The 20178-nt window shown below is 38.4% G+C and overlaps 1 protein-coding gene across 1 annotated transcript in view; it reads right to left on the minus strand.

Moving 5' to 3' along the window:
* Positions 1-235: 235 nt before the first annotated feature.
* The window catches only part of NKAP (NFKB activating protein), a 34619-nt gene continuing 14676 nt past the window's right edge, over positions 236-20178 (minus strand). The window contains exons 3-9 of the mRNA XM_025986757.2: positions 13380-13450; positions 13052-13192; positions 10728-10791; positions 8651-8760; positions 8485-8560; positions 7139-7288; positions 236-3292 (exon numbers count right to left, since the gene is read on the minus strand). Of these exons, the coding sequence (XP_025842542.1) occupies positions 3118-3292; positions 7139-7288; positions 8485-8560; positions 8651-8760; positions 10728-10791; positions 13052-13192; positions 13380-13450 (787 nt within the window). The 3' untranslated portion in view covers positions 236-3117. The remainder of the gene's footprint in view (positions 3293-7138; positions 7289-8484; positions 8561-8650; positions 8761-10727; positions 10792-13051; positions 13193-13379; positions 13451-20178) is intronic.

Consider the following 20178-nt stretch of genomic DNA (forward strand, 5'->3'; position numbering starts at 1 on the left):
AGGGAATCCCTGGCTCAACGTTTTGTTTTATGTTAAAAAGTTTAGGTATGTTTGTTTTTCTTCCTCTGCAGACCAGGACAGACTCGCTTTCGAGAAAAATGGCTGAGGGACACTATTGAGGCCAAAAATATTTTAATGGAGTCAATTCCCTTCTAATTCAATTGTGTCTAAGTCTTACAGAATGTTTTAGGACTGGATTTCTAATCAAAATGTATTAAAAATACAATACTGCACATCAAACCACAGAATATTTATTGAATAATAAATTTGTGGCAAACAATCCAGCTGTATATTTTTTCCATTCATTTTCCATTTGGCAACTTCCATCACATTAGCAGAGTAACCAGTAAGTTGTTTTCCATTTCTAAATGTTTTTTCCCACCACTGTCTACATCACTTAGAGTCTTACAGGTACAGAAGCCAAGTTTAGAGATTTGCTAAAATTCATCCATCAGACCAAACTGAGAGTGATACTTGGCTGCCTATTCCCCCATTTGAGCCTAATTTTCTAGTCCAGACACACCTCTTTCGGGCATAACCGAGGAAAAGAAAACTGGCAACAGTTCTACAGCTCATAATATAACCAGTCTAAGGATTTCCCTGCTCAGAGACCCTTTCACTTACTGTGAGTTAAGCTTCACTGTTAAATAATATACGCTGATACTCTGAAACTGGGCGTGCTGCCTACCACAACACAGCATCACAACCTGACAGCAGCAGGCTGGCTTGAAGACAGGAGGCAATAAAACAGGGAAGGTCTGGTTGCCACCCTTACTTCTTTCTGGTCTTCCTCCCATCCTCACACCAGATCATCGCTTGTTCCTATCATCCCTGTGAGGCTGTCTTACCTGACTGCAAAGGTTTAAAACACCAAAGACAGGATTACATTAGGAGTGATTACTTACATGTATGTCAGAATACATATTTATGCAGACAAGCACTGGAAGGGAACACAGAATACTAAAGACAATTGATGTGGGAAGACTGTGGGTAATTTTTCTTTCTTCTGTTACATTTGTGCAATAAACATAAAAGGAGGGGCAATCTTATCAGAACAACAGGCAAGGAGGTGGGAAACTAGATAAGTCTTCCTGAAGAAAAAAAAATACATTTCAAATATAATAGTCCTCCTATTGGACTTATGGCTCAGATGATTAAACACAATTTGCAGCAGTACCTCTCATGAGCTCAAAATAAAAAACTTTTAGCCCTTTTATTCTTCCCTCCTCTTTTCCAAAGAACATGCTACTGAAGCTGCTCTTTGGCCGATCTTTCCTGAACAAACCTTGATGAAAGAAATGACAAAGTTCTGAAATACGTTAATGTTTCCTTTCATTTACTCGATAAGCATTTGTTGAGTATCCACTCTGTGGAGGAGACAGGAGAATCCAATAAAAACCCACAAGAATCCTTTATCACAGAGTTTAAACTGCTTTGCCTACTGAAAATAAGAGTGCAAACTCATTCAGTTTCCAGGAACCAGTACAAAAAATAGTGTTCTTAGAGAACAAAATTCTTAAATAGGGATTGTAAATTTAGGTTTTATCACACAGGGAAGTAGACGGATTACAACTCATAAATTTGGAACCTGGCTTCCCTTTACCTTTTGGAAACGAGATTTATCAGGTTAGGCAGCAACAATGATAAACAGGAATCACTTCAGATTCAGGGGTCATAAATGTTGCTACGTGCCAAATGATTTAGTACCTTAGCTGTGGGTTAAAGGTAGACACTTTCCTAGAACATATGTTAAATAGTAAAACTTTTTATCTATACTTTGAAATATGATTGCTTTATTTTAAAATGTTGGGGAAAAAACCACTTTAAACTATTACAAGGAAAGAGGGCATTTTATAACCACAGAGTTAGAACTTCCCCATCCCCCAGGTCACTTAGATTTATTCTAGACACATAATAACACAGTTCAAAATAACTTTTAATAAAAACAGCCAAAACTTCCACTGTCCCCTTTCCTTTCCCTCTTGTGACCTAACAACTCAAACTGAACAAAATAATGGAAGAAAAAAGATCATGAGAACTGCTAGTCCCAGAATTTTCCATTTCTCACAAAATTAAAAGTCAATAGTAGCCATAAAAAAGTGATAAAGTGAGGGGTTCTTTTTTTTTTTTTTTTAAAGTGAGGGGTTCTATACAAAATTGAACTGAATGACAGATGTAAAAAACAAACTGAAACGTTTAACAATGTTTAAAATGAAATATGCTTATTACATAAAGGACAGACTTAAAATATGTTTAATATCATTTTAGTTTCATCCTTTATAAAATGACTAAATTAAAACCAATGCTTCAATATATTTTTCCCTATTAAACTCCTAACCATAGTTGACTCCCACTCATTTCCAGTATTCAAATAATCATCTAAGCATAGCTTAGATGGAAATAATGTACTTACATTGGCACAGCAGTGCACTTCCAAATATTTTATATTTGAAGAACCATTTCTAAGTAACCTTTTAAGAATTTAAAACACTAATGTTCACATTTTCAACTCAGTAAGTCCGTGGGTTAGTTTGTTTTTTGGCTTCTTTGTTGGATTTGGGGTAGAGGTAGGGACAAAAACCAAAATACTTCCAGGGCAGACTATATGTTACACAAGTTAATATTCAAATTCCAGATTTGCTTTTTCAGCAATGCCTCCATCTTGTTAACAAAAGTGGCCTCCTGTATGTTTCTATCAAGTCCATTTATAACACATTCAACACAGAGGAATGATAATTTCCCACAAGTTCAGTTGGGGTGGGGGTGGGGGACGGGCATCATGTAGAGCTAATAGTAGCACTGTCCCATGGTATGAGAGTTAAGTTTCTTATCTTACTGACACTTTCTCTCAATGCCACCTCCCCAAGTACAATAAGATTTCATTCGTAATTTGGATTTTTAAACCAGAAAGTTATTATGATCAATCCAAAAATAACCCAAAGAACTTGCTAAAATTATACCAATAAGCAGCTTTTTATTGAAGGACTGAAAGAATTAAATAGAAGGCACAGTAGCACTGTAAAGCTTTTTCAGGTCATAATCTTTTTGTATGTATATATAGAACCCAGACTTTCTTTTTTTGTTGTTAAAAATGTCTGCTTAACAATCAGAAAATCCTTATTTGTCATCTTTCCCTTTAGTTTTTCTGTATACCATCTCTCGAAAACTGGCCAGAATCTTGTTTTCTCTCTTTCGCCTCTCTTCTTGGTTAAAGGACGCCAGGGCTCTCTTCTCATCAGCACTATAGATCTGGTTCTCTTTCCGCAGTCGCACGGCCTCCATTCGGCGATGCCTGGAGATAATTTTATTTTTGGCTTAATTTCTCAGTAATTATTCTTATAGTACTTCCTCACTAATCCTTAATACAGAATGGTCTATTTAAAAAACTGACAAATAGAAATTGTTTTGGTAATGGGTTAGATTTTCAAAAGATCATTCATTTTATCTGTCAATGTGTCCTTTGATTCATTTCCGGTATTCAAATAATGATCTGATGTTCTGTCAACATCATGAATGTTATTAATTTCAGATACTAAGGGCATAAGTCTAGTTCTGTTGTTTCTACTAAAACAGCCAGAAACTAGCAAATTATTAAACTTTCTATGTGATATGCAGAATGTGCCTTCAGGGAAGTGACAGTAGGACAGAAGAAAGGTTAAGTTGTCATCAATTGGGTAAAACTTCCTCATGGTTCTAATTTATCATACAACCAAAAGGACCAGGTCTAATACTACAATAGAATTTTTTGATGAGTTTTGTGAGTGGATTTAACTTTCCAATAGCAGCTCAAAGAGATTTATAAGGGCAAACAAATCAGGGGCAGAGGGAAATTATTACATCATCTTCAAAAGGTCTGCTAACTTAGAGGGAAAACTTTATGCAGCTCATGTATATGTAATCCAATCCTACACAATCAGTTTAAGATAAGGCTTGACCTATATCTAGAAAAAAATAGAGGAAACTGAGCAAGGAAAAGAGGGGAGAATCATTTAAGATTAGTGTGAAGGTGGAGTAGCAGCAGGATGCAAAGACAAGGAGATGACAATGTAAAGTTGCTCAGGGTACAGTGAATAGTTTTATTTGGAACCCAAAGTGCTATGTGAACAATGTTGTAAAACATCTATGTACCTGTCTCCTAATACATGGGAAAGATTTTTTTCTTGAGTATCTAGAAATGGAGCTGCTGCTTCATAAAGTATACAAATGCTCAACCTTCCAAGATGATGTCAGATTATTTTCCAAAGTGGTTGTACCAGTTTATATCACCACTAGCAATATTTAAGAGATCCTATAGATCTACATCTTCTCCAGTGCTTGGTATTGTTAGAGCTTAGAACTTTTTATTATTATTTTAAATATTTTATTTATTTGACAGAGAGAGAGTGAGTGAGCATAAGCAGGGGGAGAGGCAGAAGGAGAGGGAGAAGCAGGCTCCCCACTGAGCAGGGAGCCTGATGCAGGGCTCGATCCCAGGACCCTGGGATCATGACCTGAGCTGAAGGCAGATGCTCAACAGAGTCACCCAGGTGCCCCTGGGTGAACTTTGAACTTTTGTCTATCAAATAGATATAAAATGGTATTTCGGCATGTTCTTGATTTTCATTTCTAATGATAATGAACATCTTTTTTATGTATGTATAGGCCATATATTTTTCTTCTCCTAACAAATGATTGTCATTTTCCCATTACTAGTTTGGGTTATTTGTATATATTCTTTAAATATTCTTAATACTATCAGTTTTAAGATCTTATCTCAGCTTAAAACTTGCCTTTTTACCTATTTTAAGATGTCTTTTGATGAACAAAAGTTGTTTCTTTTAACTTAGGCAAACGTATCACTATTTTATGATTTTTTTGAATCTCCCTTAAGAAACACTTTGCTACCCCAAGATCTATTAGAGATCTACTTTTATTTTATACTAAGAGTGTTCAAGTTGTTTTTGACATTTAAGCCCTTATTCTAGCTGCACTGTTTTTTTTTAAAAGATTTTATTTATTTATTCATGAGAGACACACACACAGAGAGAGAGGCAGAGACACAGGCAGAGGGAGAAGCAGGCTCCATGGGACTCGATCCTGGGTCTCCAGGATCAGGCCCTGGGCTGAAGGCAGCGCTAAACCACTGAGCCACCCGGGCTGCCCTGTTTTATTTTTTTTTTCTTAATTAAGAAAAAAAATTTAAGTAGGCTCCACACTCAATGTGGGGCTTGAACTCACAACCCTGAGATCTAGATCATGCTCTACTGACTAAGCCAGGCGCCCCTACTTGCACTGATTTTTAAATATGGTGATGCAGGATTCTATTCATCTTTTTTTCCATATGGATAACCATTTTTCTCCTGCTCCATTTACTGAATAGTTCCTTCTTTCCCCAGTGAGCTGACATGCAATCTCTTTCATAGAACTAAGTTCACATATGGATGGCTCTGCCCCATGGCTCCATATTTTATCCTGCTGAACAATTCATTTGTTCTCCCATACTTTCTAAAGTTCTGTAAGCTTCATAATAAGTCCTCGTATCTGGTAGGGCAAATCTCATCTTCCTGTTCTTCAAAAGTGACTGGGCCATTCTTGGCCCTCTAGTCTAACATAAATTTTAGAACCAACTTATTAAATCTCACATAAGACTCTGCTGTGATTTTGACTGGAACTACACTGAATATGCAGATCAATCTGGGGAGAAGTGATAACTTTATATACTAGCTTCCTATCTATGAACATGGTATCTCTCCATTTAAGTCTTCTTTAATGTCTCTTTTTAAGGATTTATTTATTTATTGGGGGGGCAGAGGGAGAGGAAAAGAAACTCAAGCAGATTCCCCGCTGAGTGCAGAGCCCAATGTGACTCAATCTCATGAATTGAGATCATGACCTGAGTTGAAACCAAGAGTCAGACACTTAACCGACTGAGGCACTCAGGCACTCCTTTATTTATTTATTTTTAAAAATATTTTATTTATTCATTCATGGGAGACACAGAGAGAGAGGCAGAGACAAAGGCAGAGGGAGAAGCAGGCTCCATGCAAGGAGCCTGATGTGGGACTTGATCCTGGGACCTGAGCCAAAGGCAGACGCTCAACCGCTGAGCCACCCAGGCATCCCTCCAGGCACCCCTTTAATATTTCTTAATAATGTTTTACAGTTTTTCCTACAGAGGTCTTAGACATTTCTTATTAAGATTTATTCCTAAGTCCTCCACATTCTCTGATACTATCATAAATGTTTTCTTTTTATTTAATTATATTTTATAATTGTTTCCTGGTGCATAGAAATGCAATGGATTTTTATGTATTAACCTTATACTCAACCATTTATTAAACCCTTCTATTATTCAGAATCATCTGAAGATTCTTTAGGATTTTCTAAGGAAAAAAAATCACATCATCCACAAAAAATGATTTATATCCTCCCTTTCAATGCTTATGACTCTCATTTCTTTTTGTCTTAGTGTAGCTGGTCCTCAGAATTCCAAGATTCTGGAGGTGCCTCAGGGGTTCTCCAAATATCTGCCTCCAACTTTATTTTAGTATTTACCTGCTTTTAAAAGTTTATAACATTTAAAAAAATCTAAAACTCAGTCTGATCTTGGTACTGATGCCCTATTAATTCACTCTCCTCATTCTTCCTGGTACTTTGCTTTTTCTTCCACAATTTTATACTTTCCCATGTTGTTATAATCCTTTTCTGCTCTTCATTCTCAGAGTCCACAGATAATTAGAACCTACATTCTCTGACTCTACAGAAAACTAGAGGCAAATTCAGAAAACAGGATACACTGTCTCATGAAAATGATTTCCTACTACCAGAATGCCATATTCCTCATGGGGCAGTGATAAATAACTGAATTACCTATATCCACCAGAAGACAAACTGTACCAAAATACAAACTAGGAAAGGACACTGGAAAGATTGATCTTTGAAGTTGGAGAGATAGCTGATTTTGAGGATGAGTTGCACACTTACCTGGAATTTTAGACAACTATGTTTATGCCAATAAAACCAATATTAAACTAAAATTTATACTCTACTTTTCATTAGGAATAATCACTTAATGAAAATCAATTACCAAAATATAATTCTGGTAGTGAGAAAGGAAAAGATCTAATCATGGAAACTGATCTTGATGCTAGTAACTTACCTGCTACCACTCATTACATAACCCGAGCATTCAAATGATGCAATTTCTTCACTTGTCAAGCCAATTTCACCTCTTCTTGGGATACGTTTCCCAGCTTTTACATATTCAGCCATAGCTGCACCCTCACCAGGTAACAGAGCATGGCCATAGCTACAAAGTAATTCAGAATTCAGAAAAGGTTCATTATAAAAAGCATATCATCTAAAGAGAGCTCAAAAAGATTTTCTCTCAGAAAACAGCACAAATAATAGTTGCTGAGTGGCAGCATGCTGGGAAGCCCAACATGAATTACTTTAATTAGTGAACACTGCACTCTGACCTACATAACTAACCCAGAAATACAGACATGCTTTGGAATAACAGAAGAACTGATGTTAGTGAGCCTAGATTCATGGTTTACAATTACGGATCAATTTATCCCTACAGGCATTGCCTTTATGGCTTCTGCCTCTAGTGAATTCCTTTCCCGTTTATCCCCTTAAAGGAAAAAAAAAAAAAAGAACTAACATATCTCAAATTAACATACTTTTTAGACTCAGAACCAGTAACAATGCTATACAGTAACAATTATCTATTAACTTTCATTTGAGGGGACTTTAAAAACTATTATCCCTTCATTCAATTCATTGACTACATCTTGAATACCTATTAAACTCAGAGCTTATAAGACAAAAATAATCTCTCTTCTTATGGAATGTATATACTGATAGGGACATAACTGCAATACAATGCAGAACATATAAAAAACACTGCACAGAAGAGAAAATACTGTGAGGACTAGAGGATTAAAGAGGGGTAGGAATCCCATCTACTTGTAGAGAGAAGGGTCCTGGGAATCAGCACATGACCCCTCCTTTTGGAAAGAGCTTTGAAAGATGGTAAGGATTTTAACAGGATGAAATTGGGAGTAGTGAAGAAACAAGGGCAGGGGAAAGAAGTGAAGGCATGTTGGGGGGAAGACATAAGGTGAACAAGGCATGATGTGGGAAAGTGCACAGTAAATATAGGGACGTTTTAGTTCAGCTCATTTGGAACTTGGCATGTAAATAAGGGCATAGAGGGAGATACAGCTGGAAGTTGGAAAGGTAAGTTAGGGCCGTACTTTCAGGAATGTAATCAAGATATTTTATTTATATTTATTTTTAAAAAGATTTTATTTATTTGAGAGAGAGAGAGAGAGAGTGAGAGAGAGCAGGGGGAGGGAGAAACAGACTCCCTGCTGAGCAGGGAACCCGATGTGGGGCTCCATTCCAGGACCCCAGTCATGACCCAAACTGAAGGCAGATGCTTAACTGAGCCACCCAGGTGCCCCTACTTTAGATATTTTAAATACACTGTTAACTTACTTCAAAGGTTTATCATCCTGAGAGGCAAGTGTTTTTGGAGCCTCTGGGCCAATTAAATCTGAGGGTTCTTCAGGCTCTACAGGAAAGATGTTCAGAAACAGATTCATATTTTAACTAGTTAATTTAATGTTTTATCTGTTCTGAGTCAAAGTCTACCAGAACTTACTTGATCGATCCTTCCAGGGATTCTCCAGAAACTCTTCCTGGGAATCTTTAGAGCTTGAATCACTGGAATCTTTTCTACTCTTCTTAGATTTCTTTTTCTTGTATTTCTTCCTGTAATCATAATTTGATACAAATACACTTAATAGTCCCACATTAAAGGGAATCTCACATTTTTTTAGGCAATGAAAGGCTGATGAAAATGATTTAAGTTCTCAGCTGATTAAAATTTTTAGAGCAGATTTTTAATTAAAAAAATTTTTAGGGACGCCTGAGTGGCTCAGCGGTTGGGTGTCTGCCTTTGGCTTAGGGCATGATCCTGGGATCCGGGATGGAGTGCCACATCGGGCTCCCTGCATGGAGCCTGCTTCTCCCTCTGCCTGTGTCTGTCTCTCTCTGTCTCTCATGAATAAAATCTTAAAACTTTTAAAAAAGATTTTATTTATTTGACAGAGAGCACAAGCAGGGGGAAACAAAAAAAGCAGAGGGAGAGGCAGAAGCAGGCTCCCCATTGAGCAGGGAGAGCAATGCGGGGCTTGATTCCAGGACCCTGGGATCATGACCTGAGCTGAAGGCAGATACCCAACCGACGGAGCCATCCAAGCACCCCTAATTAAAAGATCTTTTAACTTATTTAACCAAATCATGTTTCACTATAAAAAAGATTTCTCAGGGGACAATGAAATATGGTTCTCACATTGCAAAAAGATAACAAATCAGTTTAAAAAACAATTCGAGCATCAATAATTTGAAGTGTAATGATTAAAATATATCAACTATGTTTGAATCCTTGGGTTCATAATGATATTTAAAAAGTCCAACTCATTATTTTGAAAACTCATAAAACCAAAAAAGTTTTAGAAAAAGTCATTAACCTGCCTTTCCTATATAAACTGTACTTCAGAGTAACCAAATAGTTGATGAGGGTAGGTTTCTCTTATAGAATTATTTTACCTAATAAATGCAGAAAGACAGAAAAAAAAGCAAGAAAGAAAGCCAGAATTAGACTATTACCATTTTGTAATCCCTAATGAAATAAGGAATCTAAGTAATGACAATCCATGGCTATTAATATGACAAAAAGAGACAACCAGACATTATCTGCCTCCTGACAAAGCAGCAGAACTTATGAAGTATGTGCGCCAAAGACTCAAATCTGAACATCAATTCTCTAGACTTTACTGTCAATATATAGGAAATAGACAAGACAGAGAATATGTTAAAAGCACACCAGAAAAACACAGTCAGGTGTGTCTGGTTGGCTCAGACAGTGGAGCATGCAACTCTTGATCTTGGGGTCATGAGTTTGAGCCCACTAGGTATAGAGATTACTTAAAAATAAATCTTTTAAAAAAATAAAAAATAAAAATAAAAAACCTTTAAAAATAAAGAAAAAAATTAAATACAATCAGCAACTCGATAGGTAAATGATTTGGTTTCTTTAACAAATAAATTGCAAGAAAAAAAAGGGAAGGGGAACCAACTGATTTGAAGACATGTAAGAAATGTATCAACCAATCACAATTTATGGGCATTATTTGAATCCAGATTTAAATAAACTATATAAAAACCTGCTGAGAATTGAGGAATTATTCCTGAATATCTTAGGCACAGTAACAATATTGTGATTTTTGATCACAATAACAATTATGATTTTTTAAAAAAGAATGGCTAACTTTTAGAGAAACATGCTGGTTTATGGACAAAATGATACCTGGGATTGGTTTTCAATTTTTTTAAAGATTTTATTCATTTATTCATGAGAGAGAGAGAGAGAGGCAGAAATACAGGCAGAGAGAGAAGTAGGCTCCATGCAAGGAGCCCAATATGGGACTCGATCCCGGGACTCCAGGATCACGCCCTGGGCCGAAGGCAGGCGCCAAACCGCTGAGCCATCCAGGGATCCCCTGGGATTGGTTTTCAAATAATGGGAGGGCAGTGGAGATTGTCCAAGGGTTGAAATTATTAAGCTAGGTGATGGTTACACAGGGGTTCATTATACTATTTATCATTATTTATTTATTACTTTATTTTATATATATTTTAACTTTTCCATGATAAAAATTAAAGAGAAAACTGACGATCTATGTTTCTTCTTCTTTTCCTTTTTCTTGGCTTTCTTTGATCTTCTTTTTGTATCTTCATCTGCAAATTAAAGCACATTTTAATTAAAAACAAAAATTTAACTCTAAAACCCCAGAATTTTGAGTAGATAAATATCCTATTGCTGCCCTATTAGTTGTTACAGAGAAATTTATTTTTTTAAGATATTTATTTATTTTTTTTTAATTTTTATTTATTATTTATGATAGTCACACAGAGAAAGAAAGAGAGAGAGAGAGAGAGAGAGAGAGGCAGAGACATAGGCAGAGGGAAAAGCAGGCTCCATGCACCGGGAGCCCGACGTGGGATTCGATCCCGGGTCTCCAGGATCGCGCCCTGGGCCAAAGGCAGGCGCTAAACCGCTGCGCCACCCAGGGATCCCAGATTATATTTATTTATTCATGAGAGATACAGAGAGAGAGGCAGAGACACAGGCAGAGGGAGAACCAGGCTTCATGCAGGAAGTCCGACATGGGTGACTCAATCCCGGGACTCCAGGATCACACCCTGGGCCGAAGGCAGGCGCTAAACTGCTGAGCCACCCAGGGATCCCTGAGAAAGTTATTAATTGAAACATTTATTGCTACTCATCAGGATATGTGCTCAGTACCAGGGACACAGAAATTAAAGTCACACTAAGTCTTCAGTGATACAGAGTATTATTAATTTTATTGGGTGAGATAATGGCATGGGGTAAGTAGGAAAATGTCATTGTTTTTTTAGAGGTGTATACAGTAATCTTTAGGGTAGTAGTGTGATATTTCTAATTTACTTTGAATATCTCAGCAAAAAAAGCTATTTAAAGCAAATGTCAAAATACTAAAAACTTAAAATCTAAGTGATATGTGTACATTGTATTATATTATTTTCCTTACTTTCTAATGTTTGAGTATTTTCATAATGAAGAAAGCAAAAATCCTATGTGTTTGGGCCTAGGGACATGCTTTCTAGGGGCTCAGTCTAATGGAGGAGGCAGACATAAAGAGATAAACAGAATCCAGAGTGATACAGGGAAGCATGGGGTGCTCTGAGTGTACAGAAAAATCTCATTATCAGGCTGGCCTAGGGAGAACTACCCTTAAGCTAGTTCTTTTTAAAATCAGTTTTATTACAAAAGTACTACATGACCATTATTGAAGTGAGTAAGCCAAGCCACATGCAGGGAGAGACTGGCACAGATAGACTCTGTATCAAGTGACAGAAGCAAGAGAAAGAACGCAAAATACTGAGGAGATAGAAGGTAGTTCTCAGGTTATAGAGGATGCTGCAAGAGTGGCAGGGCATGTGTGATTAGAGAAGGATCAATCGGGGTCTGAACTTTACCCTGAAAGCTACAGAGTACTGAAGGATTTTAAGTAGGGGACAGACGTACTCACATTTGTGCTTTAAGAAAGTTCACTCAGGGGCGCCTGGGCAGTTCAGTTGGTTAACTATCTGACTCTGTTTCAGCTCAGGTCATGATCTAATGGGTTGTGGGATCAAGCCCTGTGTGTAGGCTCCATGCTCAGTGAGGAGTTTGCTTGAGATTCTCTCCCTCTGCCTCACCCTCCCCATTTGCACACGTGTGCACTTTTTTTTACGTGTGCACTTTCTCTAAAATAAATGAATATATTTTTTTAAAGTTCATTCTTCCAACAGTGAGAGAGAAAAGGAGCAACAGGAGCCAGGAAACCCAGGTGACATCAGAGAAAAAGACACCTTTACGTAATGTGTCCCCAGAGGTGGCACCCTCTATCAATCACCAGCCAGAAGGCACAAAAAGGTGGCTTTCTATGAGGCACCACTCCACAGGGAGTGTCTTCCATAAATCACCTGCCAGCCTGAAGGGGGTCCTTTATGGTGTGCTTTTTTGAAAATGGCCCAGAGGTGCCCAATGAGTGTGAGAATGACATAAGAGAGCTGTTCCATGGGCCGATGGAGCCCTGTATGGCTTGCTTTGCTGTCACATAGTCTCACAGCCCAACTCTGCCTTGGTTCGCTGCCACATGCCTTGCACAGCCAGACACAACCCATGTGGAGTCACACTGCTCAGGGGTGAATCTCAGCTGTGTGAGCCTGAGTGCGGTACTTGCAATCTGCTCTGTGCCCCGTTTCCCCAACTCTGAGATGTGTTCTGCAGTTACTATGTGGAATAAACAGCACTAATGGACACCAAGCACTGAGCAGGGTGCTAGGCATAAAGTCAGTGAGTGCTCAACAATTCTTGGCTATTGTTTTTGTGTTTAACCTTCCTCTGAAATAAGTTTTACCAAGTAAAATGAATTTGGAAGCCAGGCTTGCAAAGTGATGCTGGAATTCTTACCACTGGAGTCTGTGTCAGAGTCAGAGTCACTGTCACTGTCATCAGAATACTTCTTGTGTTTTCTTTTAGAGGATTTTTTCTTTCTCCTTTTCTTGGACCTTTCTTTCGAATGACCAGACTTCTTCTTCTTCTTCTTTTCTTCTACATAAAGTACAAATATAAAATTAACTTCTAAGCAAGTATTACAATGATCAGTTTTATTGTATTTGAAATACTGAAAAAGAACAAGATGACAGGCAACTTGAGTAAAAGCATTAGTCTATTCAACTATTTATAAACATTTTTTCAACTTCTCAATAAAGAAGCTCTGTAGTATTTTTAAAAATACCTTCTGAAGTAGAAGCTGAAGTGCTGCTTTTCTTTGGCTCATCATCCTCTACTGGTGTGTGTTCATCAGAGCTGAATTTAAATAAGATGGTTGTAAGAATCAGAAAAGTGATAAAGTATGAACCATGGAGTGTAAAAATATGGAATCAAAAAATTTTAGCAATGAAACCGATTGTCCAAGAACCATTAAAAGCAAACAATGGAATAACTTTGTAAGGGTATATAATTTGAGGGTATACCACTTTCAAAATAACATAATAATCACTTACATTTGTACAATGCTTTAGAATTTACAAAACACTACTCAAACTAAAAGCAACATGTAAGATTCGTATTTTCAGAAGAAACCACAGGGCAAAAAAAAAAAAAAAAAAAAAAAAGAAACCACAGGGCAAATGTATGGAACCATAAGGAAATATGGAAAAAACTAGAGATAGGAAGACTGAGGGAATATTTCATGATTTTATTCTATGTGTATAAAGGACATATGGTAGAGCAGCAACCATTCTTTCTCCCCAAAGCAAGAAGAACCTAACATACTACAATATAAAAAGATTTCATTCTATTGTAGACAATTCTGAAAAGAAGTACTATTAAAATTCTATAATAGTTTCAAAAAGGATGGGGTCCCTGGGTGGCTCAGTCAGTTGAGCAGCTGACTCTTGGTTTTGGCTCAGGTCATGATCTCAGGGTCCTGGGATCAAGCCCCACATCCAGCTCCATGCTCAGCAGGGAGCCTGCTCCCTCTCCCTCTGCCCCTTCCCCTCACTTGTTCTTTCTCTTAAAATAAATACATCTTTACAAAAAATAGCTTAGAAAAGGAATTTTCATATCATATAATCTTTTAATCTGAAAATTACATTTGGAATAATTTAGGTATTGCCTAGAAAATTATTTGTAAGATTCCTCCCAACTCATTTTTTTCAGTTCAGATTCTTTGATCATATTTGAAGGTACCTATAGGAACAAGTTTCAAATAATAATGCTATCACTATAAAAATCCCAAGTATACCTGTCAAGCACATTGTTTCAACTCAAAGAAGACTTAGCAATAGAGGAGAGGGAAGAAGAACCTTATGAATAGCACCAAAGTAAAAAAAAAAAAAAAAGAATTAGGCCTTCAGATACTATTTAATACAAGAAAACTAACTAGGGGCATCTGGCTGGCTCAGTTGGTGGAGCATGAGACTCTTGATCTTAGGGTTTTAAGTCTGAGACCCATGCTAGGTATAAAGAGTACTTAAAAATAAAATCTTGGGGCACCAAAGTGGCTCAGTCGGTTAAGCGTCTGACTTCAGCTCAGGTCATGATCCTAGGGTCCTGGGATCAAGCCCCGCATTGGGCTCTCTGCTCAGCAGGGAGCCTGCTTCTACCTCTCTCTGCCACTCTGCCTACTTGTGCACTCCTCTCTCTCTGTCAAATAAATAAATATTTTTAAAATAAATTAAAAAATAAAATCTTAAAAAAAACAGAAAATAAACAAAACTGTATCGGTATATTCATTTTTTAAAAATCCCTTTGGGAACAGATAGAGAACCCAAAAATAAACCTATGCATACATGGGCAATTAACCTATGGCAATGGAGTAAAGAATATACAGTGAATAAGGACAGCCTCTTTTTTTTTTTAAAGATTTTATTTATTTATTCATGAGAGACACACACAGGGAGAGAGAGAGAGAGAGGCAGAGACACAGGCAGAGGGAGAAGCAGGCTCCATGCAGGGAGCCCGACATGGGGACTACGATCCCAGGTCTCCAGGATCACACGTTGGGCAAAAGGCAGTGCTAAACTGCTGAGCCACCCAGGCTGCCTGGACAGCCTCTTTAATAAATGATGCTGGGAAAACTGGTCAGCCACCTGCAAAAGTACAGAACTGAACCACTATCTTACACCAAAATAACTCAAAACGAATTCAAGACCTGAAAACAAAAAACACCTAGAAGAAAACAGATGGAGCAAGCACCCTAACATCAGTTGTGGCAATGGTTTTTAGAGTTCCCATTAAAAACAAAGGTAATAGGGGTGCCTGGGTGGCTCAGTCAGTTAAGCGTCTGACTCTTGATTTCAGCTCAGGTCACAATCTCAGAGTTGTGAGATGGAGCTCTGCTTTGAGCTCCCTGCTGAGTATGAAGCCTGCTTAAGATTCTCTCTCCCAGAAAAAAAAAAAAAAGATTCTCTCTCCCGGGACGCCTGGGTGGCTCAGCGGTTGAACATCTGCCTTCAGCTCAGGATGATCCAGGGTCCTGGGATCAAGTCTTGCATCAGGCTCCCCTAGAGGAGCCTGCTTCTCCCTCTGTCTCTGCCTCTCTCTGTGCTTCTCATGAATAAATAAAATCTTAAAAAAAAGGTTCTCTCTCCCTCTGCCCTTCCTCACCCCAGCCCCTGCACAAGCATGCTCTGACTCACTCTCTCTCTCTCTCTCAAAAAAAAAAAGAAAAGGTAGAGGATCTAAATAGACATTTTCCAAAGACATATAAATGGCTAACAAGTATATGAAAAAAATGCTCAACATCACTAATCACCCTCTGATTGTATAAGTCAAAATAAAAAAGAGATATCACCTCACCTGTTAGAATGGCTAGTCTTGAAAAGAGAAGAAATAACAAGTGTTGGTGAAGATGTATAGGAAAGGGAACCCTAGCACACTGTAGGTAGGAATGTAAATTGGTGTAGGCACTATGGACAACAGTATGGAGGTTCCTTAAAAATTAAAAATATAACTACCATATGATCCAGCAATTCCACTTCTGGGTATTTATCCCCCCAAAAAACAAAAACACTAACTTAAAAGATATATGCTCTCCCATGCTCATTGCAACATTATTTATTTACAATAGCCACACATGGAAACAACCCAAGTGTATATGGAGAGATGAATAGATGAAAAAAATGTAGTATAGGAGAGGATATCAACATGGTGGAGTAGGAAAATCCTGAGCTCACTTCCTTCCATAGACACACCATAATCTACAACTACATATAGAACAACTATCTCTGAGAATGAAATGAAGACTAGCAGAACAGATCACATGTAACTAAGGATATAAAGAAAAAGCCACACTGAGAAGGGTAAGAGAGGCAGAGACAGTCTGGTCAGGACCCACACCCTTGGCATGGAGACCAACAGCAGAAGGGATATCATAACCGTGGAGGCCCTCATTGAGAAATAAGAGATCTGCATTCCACATCAGCTTCCACAGTCTGAGGGACATGCACCAAAAAGACGAGCACCCATGATGTCTGGCATTGTTTATGTCTGGGAGAGCCAGAGGGTAGTAGGAAATAAAGACTTCTCTCCTAAAGGGCACACCAATGCAGAGGCATTAGTTTGAAAAGTACCTGGGTTAGAGATGAAGGAGATCCAAGGAGACTAAGTTAAGGATGTGTGTGGAGGGGCAGAGATCTGTCTGAACATTCTCCAGGGAAAGAAGCATTGGCAGGCATTGTTTTTTTTTTTTTTTTTACTTCCCTTACATCTAGCTGGTCCAGCACTGGTGGGCAGTATTTCTGACATTCTCATCTACCGTGCTAGCATTATGTGCACAGCCCAAGCAAACTGCCCTCACCTGAACTGCTCACCCTGGCCTGACACTCCTCACTAGCAGCTCCCTACCCACCCAGCCAGCATCCTCAGCCAGCACCAGCACCCCTTGCCCATGTGCTCCTGCCCTGGAGGCCCAGTCCTATACACTAGAATGTCTGCATCAGTTGCAGCTGGACCTTGCAGCGAGCTGCACTGAAAGCCTGCCCTACTCAACAGTGCTAATGCAGCTGTCACAATCAGGCCTTATAGCCAGCTGTACCAAGGGCCAACCCCACATACCAGAATATCCACATCAGCTGCAAACAGGCCTATCAATCAGATGGGCCAGAAGCCTGCCACACTCACCAGCATACCCATAATAGTCACAGCCAGGCCTAACAGACAGCTGCACCAGGAAACAGCCCCACATATCAGTGAGTTGGCACCAACCATGACCAGCCACAACAAGAGGGAGCACACAGCTTACAAAGGAGACACTCATGGGGTACCTGGCTTGGGAGACCAGGGAGGTTTGTACTACTGAGCCCCAGACACCTGCAGCATAAAGCCACTCCTCCAACACTGGGACAATAGCTGATCTATCTAAAACACAGAAACAAACACTGCGAGGCAAAATGAGGAGACAATGTGTTCCAAGTGAAAGAACAAGACAAAACCTCAGAAAAAGAACTAAATGAAACTAAGATCTACCAGATAAAGAGTTCAAAGTAATGGTCATAAAGATTCTCACTGAACTCAAAAGAAGAATGGATGAACACAGTAAGAACTTCAACAAAGAGACAGAAAATACTTTTTTTGAAGATTTTATTTATTCATGAGAGACACAGAGAGAGAGAGACACACACACACACAGGCAGAGGGAGAAACAGGATCCATGCAGGGAGCCCGATGTGGGACTTGATCCTGGGACTCCAGGATCATGCCCCGGGCTAAAGGCAGGTACTAAACCACTGAGCCACCCAGGCATCCCAGAAAATACTTTTTAAATCAATCAGAAACAAAGAACACAATAACTGAGATGAAAAATATAGGGCATCAACAGCAGATAACAGGATGTAGAAGAATGGATTAATAATCTGAAATACAGGGTAATAGAAAATACCTAATCCGAACAGCAAAAAGAAAAAGAACTGAATAAAGTGAGGTTAAGTTTAAGGGACCTCTGGGGTAACATCAAGTGTGCTAATATTCACACTATAGGAGGTCCCAGAAGGAGAAGAGAGAGAAAAGGACAGAAAACTTATTGGAAGAAGTAATAGCAAGAAAAAAAAAAAAAAGAAGTAATAGCTGAAAACTTACCTATGGGGAAGGAGAGAGACATCCAAGTCCAGAAAGCAAACACCCGCAAATTAGATGAACCAAAAGAGATCAAGACACATTACAAAGTGTTGACAGAGATAAAGAGAGAATCTTAAAAGCAGCAAACGAAAAACAACTAGTTACATACCAAAGAACCCTAAGTAGATAAGCTGGTTTTTCAGCAGAAACTTCATAGGTCAGAAGAGAATGGCATGATATATTCAAATTGCTAAAATGAAAAAACTTACAACCAAGATTACTCTACCCAACAAGGTTATCATTCAGAAGTGAAGGAGAAATAAGGAGTTTCTAAAAAAAAGCAAAAGCTAAAGGAGCTCATTAATACCAAACCAGCCTTATAAGAAATGTTAAAGGAATTTCTTTAAGTAGAAAAGAAAAACCATAACTATGAGTAAGAAAATTATGAAAGAAGAGGAGCCTGGCTGGCTCAGTTGGTGGAGCATGTGACTCTTAATCTTGGGGTTTTGAGTTCGAGCTCCAGGTTGGGTGTAGAGATTACTTAATAAAATCTTTATAAAAAAAAAAAAGCAAGAAAATTACGAAAGGAAAAATCTCATTGATAAAGGAAGCATATAGTAAAGGTAGGGGAATCAGCCACCTATAGAGCTAGTATGAAGTTTTATTTTTTTATTTTTTATTTTTTTTTAGTATGAAGTTTTAAAGACAAAAGTAGTAAAATCAGTTAGACCTACAATAATTAGTCAATGGAAACATAAAATAGTAAGATATAAAATATGATGTCAAAAACATAAAACGTGGGGGGAATATAGTGCTTTTAGATGCATTTGAACTTAAGTGAGCATTACCTTAAAATAGATTGCTATATACCCAGGATGTTATATATGAACCTCATGGTAACTACCGACCAAATACCTATAATAGATAAACAAAAAATAAAAGAATACAGGAGTGCCAGGGTGGCTTAGTCAGTTAAGCATCTGCCTTCAGCTCAGGTCATGATACCGGGGTCCTGGGATCAAACCCTGCATCCAGCTCCTTGCTCAGCAGGGATCCTACTTCTCCCTCTCCCCTTGCTTATGTTCTCTCGGTTGAATAAATAACTAAAATATTTTATAAAAAAAGAATACAAACATAACACTAAGGAAAATCATCAAATCTCAAGGGAAGAGAGCAAGAGAGGAAAAGGAACACAGAACTACAAAAACAATCAGAAAAAAAAATTAACAAAATGGCAGCAAGTCCATACCTATCAATAATTATTTTTTATCAATAATTGTTTATTTTTTAAGATTTTATTTATTTATTCACGAGGGACACAGAGAGAGAGGCAGAGACACAGGCAGAGGGAGAAGCAGGCTCCATGCAGGGAGCCCAATGTGGGACTCAACCCTGGGTCTCCAGGATCATGCCGCAGGCCGAAGGTGGCACTAAACCGCTGAGCCACCCGGGCTGCCCTCAATAATTCTTTAAATGTAAACTTACTAAGTGCTCCAATCAAAACACACACAGTAGCTGAATAGATTTTTAAAAACGAGGGGTGCCTGGGTGGCTCGGTCAGTTAAACCTCTGCCTTTGCCTCAGGTGATGATCCCAAGGTCCTAGGATAGAGCCCCATGTCTGCTTCTCCCTCTGCCTCAGACTCTCTCTCTGCTTGTGCTCTCTCTTGCTCTCTTGTACATACATACATATATTTTTAAAAAAACCTAAGAACAAAAAACCAGACCCTTCTATATACTGCCTACAAGAGACTCACTTCAGATCTAAAGACACATAGAGACTGAAACTGAAGGGATGGAAAAAAAAGATATTCCATGCAAATGAAAACAAACAAAAAGCTGGGGTAACAATACTTACATCAGACAAAGCATGTAACAAGACACTAAGGATATTACATATGATAAAGGGACCAATCCAATAAGAGGATAGGGCACTTGGGGGGCACCTGGGTGGCTCTGTGGTTGAATGTCTGCCTT

The sequence above is a fragment of the Vulpes vulpes genome, chromosome X, assembly GCF_048418805.1.
Source record: "Vulpes vulpes isolate BD-2025 chromosome X, VulVul3, whole genome shotgun sequence".
Classification (NCBI taxonomy): domain Eukaryota; kingdom Metazoa; phylum Chordata; class Mammalia; order Carnivora; family Canidae; genus Vulpes; species Vulpes vulpes.